Consider the following 9,738-nt stretch of genomic DNA (forward strand, 5'->3'; position numbering starts at 1 on the left):
GCCACTCGGCCGGCCCCAGTGATGACTTTTTTCTTTCTATTAAATTTCTTTTTCATCTCTTAAATTGTATGATTGGTTCTTAAAATGTAATTTTTTGTTTGTTTGTTTCTAATAGTTTTTTGGTAGTCTGTAGAGTTTTCTCTATATAGAATCATATCATCTGCAAATAGTGATAGTTTTACTTCTTCCTTCTCAGTTTGGATGTCTTCAATGTCTTTTTCTTGCCTAATTGCTCTGGCTAACATAAATTTTTTGGAATGAATGAGGAAGCTCTAGTGGATGAATGTTATAGGGAAACAAGGTTCAGCTCAGTTTAAGAGAAACTAAGCCAAGTTAGTTATTTTATTTCTGTGCTCTCACATTGTTCAACACTCTATGTTAATATTTCTGGTAAAATGAAGGAAAAACAAATTCTTTAAGGCCATATTGGAATATATTTTTCTCATTTTTATGACCTAGTAGAATACCTGGCAGTTAATAGGTTCTCAGTAAATGAAATAAATTTCTTTTTTGCAGATGGTATTTAAATAGAGACCAGATGAACATTTCTTATAATATTAAAAGGTGGATTTGTGCATCATTAAAAAGCAAGTTGGAATAGATTATTTTCTGTACTAGGCCTTCAAATCTCTTAACAATGTTTTGCCAAGAAAATTTTCCAAATTTCCTCTCATATGATGATGTATTAAGAATGTTGCAGGCCTGGCCGAGTGGCATGTTGGTTAAGAGCTGGCTTGGGATGCCAGAGGGCCCCGGTTTGGATCCCACATATGAGGGCCTGTGACACTGCCCTCTACAGCTAAGATGCTGAACAACAGCTCAACCTAGAGCTAGGCTGTGGTGAGTCGCCGGCGACGGCGTGGGCTGCAGCCCCTGCTGAAGTGGGTTGCCATGGGCTACCGTGTTTAGCTAGCAGCCAGTGTGAGGGGCCAGCAGCCACAGTGAGCGGCCGTCCAGAAGCTGGCGACTGATCTGCCTCGCCCAGGAAGAGCGCAATGATGGTTTCAATTTGGGCCAGTGAAGCAACGTCCTCCACACCTAGACTAAAGAACAAAAGGACAGCAACTTGTTTGTTCCCCTTCCCACAATTCCCCAGCCCTGTTCCCATCTTCCAATTCCCCAATAAAAAATCTTAAAAAAAAAAAAGAATGTTGCAAAATGTTAGCAAAGCCCACTAAATTATATAGATAGTATAGACAAAAGCATGACAAGAAATGGTATTTTTAAAACTAGTTTTAATCTTTATTGAAGTGTAAAATACATATAGCAAAGTGCTTTAGGAGAGTTCATCTTTAGGAAACAACTTGATGAATTTATATAGATATACATGTAGACATACACACCCCATGTAACCACCACTCAGGTAAAAAGGTATGGAATACTTCCATCACTCTAGAGGGTTCCCTCATGACCTTTCCCTGTCAGTACCCCTTTTTATTAAATTTCTTTTATATCTTTTCCCCAAGGTAAGCATTATTCTGATGTGTATCACTTGTTTTACCTGTTCTTGAATTTCATAAATGGAAACATAATAATGTATAATGCTTTGTGTCTAGCTTTTTTTAAAGAAATTTTATTGGGGAACTGTTTTTTTCCAGGACCTATCAGCTCTAAGTCAAGTAGTTGTTTCAATATAGTTGTGGAGGGTGCAGCTCCTTGGCCCATGTGGGACTCGAACCGGCAACCTTGTTGTTATGAGCCTGTGTTCTAACCACCTGAGCTAACCGGCTGCCCCTGTGTCTAGCTTTTTAAACTCAAACTAATATTTGTAAGATTCATCCACGGTGTATGCATCAAAAGTTAATTTTTTTATTGTTGAGTAGTATTCCATCATATGGATATATCACAGTTTATCTATTTTCCTGTTAATGGACATTTGGGTTATTTCCAGTCTTTGACTATTATCAATTGAGTAAAGCTGCTATAAACATTCTTATACATGTTAAAACACAGTTTTTAAATGTTTTTTTAAAAACTTTTTAAAGGCTTCTTTTTCTTTCTTGAGTGATGAAGAATATGGAGAGGAGAGCATCATTTTAATAGATCTTTAAGTATAGTTTATCAAGTCACTGATGAGGTGGATTTAACCCCACCCAAAATGTGTTTCGCAACATTATATTTTTATGTGTAGCTAATGTGATCATAGTCATTGAAAGAAAAGTGAGCTTAAAGTTTTATTTCATTGTGTAGTAAATGAAAACGATGACCTATTTTAATCTCTTATCAAAATTAATTTTTTTCTTTTTATATTGTGGCAAAATATACATAACATAAAATTTATCATCTTAACCATTTTTAAGTGCACAATCCAGTGGTATTGAGTACATTCATATTGTACAACCATCACCACTATTCTCAAAGTTAATTTGAAAAAGCAGTATAAATGAGACTTTAAGTACACCCAAATTTGTTAAAGGTTCAGAAATTATGAGATAATATTGAAGTTTTCTTGCCATTGCAGTTTTTAAAAATATTTTTCTTTTATGGCAAAAGAAACCTGGGTAAAGAAAGGTTTACCTCTTCGAGGGTACAAGGCCTCTTCTCTCATTACTATGATTTGATGATGCCCAAAGGAGAAACCGTACAATTGGAAACATTTTCATAGTATAAGCCCAGACCTTTGGGAAACCACAGGTTAATGAGTATCTTGTGCTATCTTTCAAAAGTATGAATTCTAAATTTTCACTTAAATTCCCATTTATATTCTTGACTATATTCTGCTAAAGTCTTGAACTCTCTATGCTCTCTATAATGCTCACTGTACTGATTTGCTTTTCTAGGCGGATATTTCTCTATTCTCTGGGAGCATAACTCAGGTTGGAAGTCCTGTTGGCAGTGCAATGAACCTTATTCCTGAAGATGGCCTTCCTCCCATTCTCATCTCCACTGGTGTAAAAGGAGGTGTGTGGACTTATGTATGTATTTAAACAGGGATAGCTGTATATGCCAAATATTGTCTTCTAATTAGGGGAAGGAGATAGAATTTGAGTGACAACCATCCTTTTCTTCTCCAACAAAAAATGCAACTACTCAGTGCCATGAAAATAATTGTTGCTGTTGTTGATTGTTCTAGAGTAGATATTTATGCTTTGGTATTGCAATGTTATTTCATTCATTAGTAGGATGTAGTATTTTTAATTGCAATATAAATGTAGTTCATTGGTAGTTTTTTCTTTATATTTTGAAGCACACAATACTCTGAAGAGTTTCTCGTGGTTCTAGGATTGGCCCACCTGATACAGGCAGTACATTAATTTAAGTCCATAAATGTATGTATAATAAGTATAGGGCATTGAACTTAAATAGCAATTTTACTGTTAAAAAATATTTTTAGTGAATCTTGGTAAGAAGTAAAGTTATTATGCAATTAAAGGAATGCTTATCTTTATGTGAAAGTTGACATATCCAGATCAGGATCCATTCTGTACATTTTCAAGAGATGATTTATCAATAATCTATCCTCACTTTTTTCTTAGTCTCTTACCTGGTCTTCTTGCCTTCAGTCTTTTTCTCCTATATTTTATCTTCTACATTGTTGACAGTTATCTTTTTAAGTATAGATACTATCATATATTGTTCTTGCTTAGAAATATTCAATAGATTCCCAGTGCCTTCAGTATAAATTACTTAACGTTAGCATATAATGTTCCTTATAAATTTATATCAACTTATCTTTCTAACTTTATTTCCAGCCAATGCCCCAATACTTTACATGCATAGTACAGTTTTTTACTTTTTTTTAATATTCATTTTTCATACATGCATGCTTTTTCTTCTACTATGGAAGATTTGGAAGAGAATGGACTCCAGAGCTGGACAAACCTGAGTTTTAATCCGGTACCATTTTATTATAGTTTTGTGATCCAGTGGGCATATCATTTATCCTCTCTGAATCTTTTTTCTAGTCTTTGAAAAAAAATTAGGTAATTATACATACTTAATTTAAGAGTCATGAATATTAAGTCAGATTTCATACCTGAAAGTACATAGCAAGAAAAGTGTCTCGTAGAGGGTAGGCATGTAATTAATTTCCCTTTCTTCCTTTCCTGTGCCTAGAATACCCTTCTATACTATAGACCCCTTGAAGAATTCCTCAACCTTTCAAAATCCAGATTAATGGAAAACTGTTCTCTGAATCCTTACCTAGGCTAATACCTCCATAGTAGTGTTTTGCCTCCTCATCTCTTTTCTAATAGAAATTCTTATAGACTGTTATTACATAACACTTTCCTCATTGTAAGTTAGATATTGTATAGGTCTGATTCTTTCATACCATGAATTCCTTCAGTCGTAGTTCATGTTTGTATCTCCTGCTGCTAGTGTAGTGCTGGGCTTATAGTGCTGGGCTCTCAGCAGTGTTGGCTGAATGTATCAAATCCAGCTGTGTTGCAGATAAACAGTGAACTTTCACATAAAGTTAAGCATTCTGATGCCTTTGTTCCCTTACTAGGACCCCATAAAAATATTCTTTTTTTAGTAAAAAGACTACTTAGGTTTCAAATTTTGGTTATTTTAATAAATCTTAGCTCAATAAGAAATTAAATTGGCCAGCTCTCTTAAAATAAATAAGAATGCAGGGTTCCATTTTCATTAAAAGTCACATCTATTGAATTTGTCAGAGCCCCTCCTATTAAGAAAAAACAACTAGTTATCTATATTTACTATCTCTTTACCATAATTTTGCAATTTTGTATTCCAGTGGAATACTTCATAAAAATTTTTTTAAGTCACTTAGTATTTCTCTTTCCAATAAATATTTCCATTGATAGGATAGACATTTCCCATATATCCAAAAAATAGGTTTTGATTTCTCTTGGTCAATGGAAAATGGTGTTATTTTATTCTACCTGGCTGTCCCTTAATGATGCATTTTATATAAGGCCAATTAAACAACATGCGGTTTCCAGGTTTTCAATTCCTTTCCCATATTTTTTATTCTACAATGGTTATTACCCATGATTTTGATGTCTAGCTGAGAGGACTACCATCATTCAAAATGGGATGGCTGAATATTACGTAGTACTGTACTTGTAGGGATTAAATAGGAATGGTGCTGTTCAGAGCCTCTAGTATTAACTTGTCCATGTTCAGAAGCTGATGTGTGATTTACTGGTGATTTTGGTGATAATATGTACTGAACTCTTCACTTTTACATAAAGGAATTCTTTCATTAAGCAGTCACTTAATATACTTTCAGTTTATTTTCTGGGTGCATTTTTTAGTGATAAAAGATTTCAAACTATATAGAAGGGTTTAGAGTAAAAAGTAGATTCCCCTTTAACCCAACCCCTAGACAGTCTTTCCAGAAGTAACTAGTGTATTATCACTTTCTTATGTATCATGGATTATCTTAAATATTGGTCTTAGAACATGTAATATGTGAAATTCTTGTGATGGAGATTTTTTTTGGTATTTTATTTTTAATTTTTATTAAATATATTGGGGTGACATTGGTTAATAAAATTATATCAGTTTTAAGTGTACAGTTCTATCATACATCATCTATTGTATTGTTTACCACCCAGAGTCAGTTCTCTTTTGATCACCATATATTTGACCCCTTTCTCCTCGTCTACCACCATCCTCCCTCCAACATTAAACTGTTGTCTCTGTATATGAGTTTTTCTTTGTTTTTTCGTCTTGTTTGTTTGTTGCTTTCAGTTTTATTTTCCACATATGAGTGAAATCATATGGTTCTCAACCTTTTCTGTCTGGCTTATTTCACCTAGCGTGATCATCTCAAGATCTATCTGTAGTTGCACAAATGGCAGTATTTCATCTTTTCTTATGGCCAAGTAATATCTCCTTGTTTATACGTACCACATCATCTTTATCCAATCACCAATCGAAGGACATTTTGGTTGTTTCCATGTGTTGGCCACTGTGACTAATGCCAGTGAACATGGGGGTACATATATCTTTACGGATGGAGAATTTTTTTTTTTAATGGTTATCTTTAGATTGTGGTACAAACCATTTTGTGGAGAAGTCTATACATAGGACAACCATGTTGTCACCTAAACTGAACTGGGTCACTTGAGAGTGAAAGGGGACACTATTAATATGATACTGGGATAGCAGGTACAAGCCTATGTTCACCCTATCTATAAACCAAATGCTTGTCTCTTTCCTGTGAATAATCAGTCTCTTCGTCTATCAGATTTCTTTCTAGATTTGTCCCTTTAGCCAATCTCTTACATTGTTTTCTCCCCTTTCAGACTATGCTGTGGAAGAGAAACCATCACAGATTTCAGTTATGCAGCAGTTGGAGGATGGTGGCCCCGACCCACTTGTATTTGTTTTAAATGCAAATTTGTTGTCAATGGTTAAAATTGTAAATTGTAAGTTAGAAATTTGTTTTTTAAAATAAAAATGAGATACTATACTGACTTACAGATAATAAATAAAGCTTTCAAATTCATTACACAGAAGTATTTTTATAGAGCTACATGTTATTGAAAATTGGGTACTGAAGAAGTTGGTTTGTATAAAATAATATATCCCAGAGGACAACTGTGGGACTAACTGAAACTCTTGCTTTTAGTCATAGGGGTGAGGTAGGTGAATTCTCCATGGAACAAAGCCAAACAAAACTTGAACCGATCTGAGTTAAGTTCTTTTTGAGATGGATATATTATGTCACAACTTACCACTAGAATAACTGATGGTGGATAAATTACCCAGCAGAATCAAACTATTTACATGCTAGATTTAAATCTCAGAAAACTTAATCACGGTGCAAAATCTCAATTGGAAGAAGTGTTAGTTAACACACAGTAAAACTTCAGTACATCTTAAGATTCAAAAGAAACTTCTCAGTTCTTGGTGATAGCTTCTTGGACATTAGAATGAGAGAGAGGACAGTAACTTAAAATCTTGATTCCAAAATGGTATTGGAAACTAGAGAACACATTTATCCTGGATGAAGATTAATAGGCATAGTTTTAGAGAGTGGAAGGGAGCACTGGGGAACAGTCCTCTAGTTCGCACTATGTGCTTGTTTTAAGTTGACCTTAGAAACCAGAGGCACCTATTTCCTTAGAGGTTCTACACTGATAAAATGCAGGTTTCTAGTTTACTTGCTACTCATACCCTTGTATGTTTGGCCAGTTATTAATGCTTGCCACATTTCCTGCTAGGACCAAGCTTTAAAATAATTTGCTCAAAATTTCAATTTATAATATCTAGTTTGTAAGTTATACTTAGAAAATGGATAACGTAGATTTCCTAAAATGTACACCAACTCAATAAAGTTGGTTTGGGTACCTCCTGTTTAGGTATATAATGCAATTCCCAAAGTGAAAGAAAGCGATCTTAGTTTTGATTTACATTGTGGTATCCATAATTTTATTTGAATCCTTTTTCAATTCCTTTGGGTAACCCATTGTGTTGGAGTACAAATGATAAAAGTGTCAAGGATTGAACATTATTTTTAACTACTTATGGTTTATGCTATTGGGACTCTACATAGCCATGAAGTGAAGGAAGTGGAAGTAAGTAGTTCAGAAAAGCCATCCTTTTTACCACTTTTTACAGCATGAAGTCAAGTAAAGTCATGTTTTTGATTATCTAGAATTTTCTCCCAGAAAGGACTATAATTTGAAATAGCTAGAATCTTTCAGTTATAGATTAAATTTAATAAGTGTACATAAAATATATTTAGGCCACAACCTGAACCCAAAGCTATAATATTGGCTTTTATTGTTGTTTCTACTCTTACATAGTAATTATTTCTCTTGTTAAAGTGAATTTTTTTATATACAGGTAGGGAAATGTATTTTTTAATCGTTATTACCTAGGATACGTAGTTTGGTTTTATTTATTTTATCTTTAATGGAATGTTGTTTCTTTTAATAATTACACCTTTTAATAATAGGAGTGAAAAGTTTTCAGTGTATTTCTTTCACTATTACTTCTTTTCCCTTCCAATTTTTTTTTCTAAGTGTTGGCCTAGAGCCAGAGGCGTTGGTATATTTTATTTTCTACAATAGTCTTTGGCTCAATGCAGTGACGATTCACAGTTGAATTATACAGACTCACTATGATGTATTTTACTCTTTGCTGTATTATAAGATAAATTTCTGTGCATTTTTTAAGAGTAAGAATTGAGAGGAATGTCTTTATTTTATATTTTTATTCCATCTATAGATGTGAACAGGAAGTGCTGGTGTTTCACAACCAAGGGAATGCATGCAGTGGGTCAGTCCGAGATAGTCATCCTTCTCCAATGCCTACCGGATGAAAAGTGCTTGCCGAAGGATATCTTTAATCATTTTGTGCAGCTTTATCGAGATGCTCTGGCAGGTAGGAATGCTTTCTGATTTAGTCTGCATTCTCTATAGATGATAAAAAATTTTAGACACAGATGCAAAATAATAGTCTTAAATTTGGAAGCTTGGTATTGGATGTTGGTATTGGTGGCAAATTAGAACTTGCCATGGTTTGAGGAAATTATAAATTTTAGTAGTTTACCTGGTGTGGTTATTTTATAAAGGCTGAAATCAGAAGTTGTAAGAGAATCCAATGAGCTTGATATAAGAATATTTTCATTTGAGTAGCTTAGGGATCATGATATTGATACCCAGTAGAAGGAAGCAGAATCATAACTTACTACTTGTTTCTTCAGTTAACAATATTTATATAATCATAGTATAAATACTCTACATTTAATTTTCAAGTTTCAAGAACCACTAGCATGAATAACTACTATGGTTTCAAAATAAATTGTAAATATTATTTACTGTAGCAATGTAAAAGTAAATGCATATATATTAGAAGTTGGAGAAGACTAAGAATGTCAATATAAAGACATACTATTAAAAGTTGAGAGAGAAAGAAATTGCACGATTATACAGTAGTCCTATTTTTAGTTTTTGAGGAACCTCCATACTGTTTTCTATAGTGGCTGCACCAGTTTACATTCCCACCGGCAGTGCACAAGAGTTCCCAATTCTCCACATTCTCACCAATATTCATTATTTTAAAATTGATTTTTAAAAAGCTATTGTAGGAATCCAGCAAAAAATTAAGAAATTATCAGGGTTTAAGTTAAGTAATGGGGTGGGACTAAAGAGTGTTGAAGAGATATAAAAGACAGTGACACTTTAGTTCAATAGGATTTGGTAACTTATTAGATGTGAGGGATGAAAGGGAACAAGTCAAAGATGGCTTCAGATTTCTGTCATGGGCATCTGAGTGGATGCAGTTCTTATTCATTGGGATAGTGAATAGAAAAAGAGATTTCGCAGATGAGGTCTTTGCTCAGTGTGTTGAATTTGAAATAATAACAACAGATAGTGATATGTAAGTAGATAGTGATATGTTAAGTAGAATTGACCTCAGAAAATAGTTCTGGGCTAAATTACAGATTTGGGAAACCCAGCATTTATGTGATAGTTGAAACTATGGTTGTGAATGGGATAGGCCAGGGTGAAGAGACTAGAGCTGTGAATGAACTCAGAGACATACCAACAAGGAAAGGTGTGTCTCATTACATGAGTCATTAAAATATGTTTAACATAAATGGTTACTCATTTTAAAAAAGTATCCTTGGGCTGGCTGTGTGGCGCATTGGTTGAGTTGGCTTGTGAGTGCCAGCTCTGAGCAGCAGGGCTGCAGTTTGGATCCCACATGAGGTCCGGTGACACTGCGCCCTCTACAGCTAAGATGGTGAACAACAGCTCTACCTGGAGCTGGGCTGCTGTGAGTTGCAGGAGACGGCGTAGGCTGCAGCTCCTG

General features: G+C 34.3%; 1 protein-coding gene across 4 annotated transcripts in view; it reads left to right on the forward strand.

Moving 5' to 3' along the window:
• Window positions 1-9,738, forward strand: part of ZFYVE9 (zinc finger FYVE-type containing 9) — a 109,614-nt gene that overhangs the window by 41,780 nt on the left and 58,096 nt on the right. For all 4 annotated transcript variants that reach the window (XM_019625959.1, XM_019625962.1, XM_019625960.1 and 1 more), the window contains 3 exons: window positions 2,781-2,901; window positions 6,219-6,341; window positions 8,149-8,304. In XM_019625959.1, coding sequence (XP_019481504.1) covers window positions 2,781-2,901; window positions 6,219-6,341; window positions 8,149-8,304 — 400 coding nt within the window. The remainder of the gene's footprint in view (window positions 1-2,780; window positions 2,902-6,218; window positions 6,342-8,148; window positions 8,305-9,738) is intronic.

This window comes from Hipposideros armiger, unplaced genomic scaffold (assembly GCF_001890085.2).
Source record: "Hipposideros armiger isolate ML-2016 unplaced genomic scaffold, ASM189008v1 scaffold_646, whole genome shotgun sequence".
Taxonomy (NCBI): Eukaryota; Metazoa; Chordata; class Mammalia; order Chiroptera; family Hipposideridae; genus Hipposideros; species Hipposideros armiger.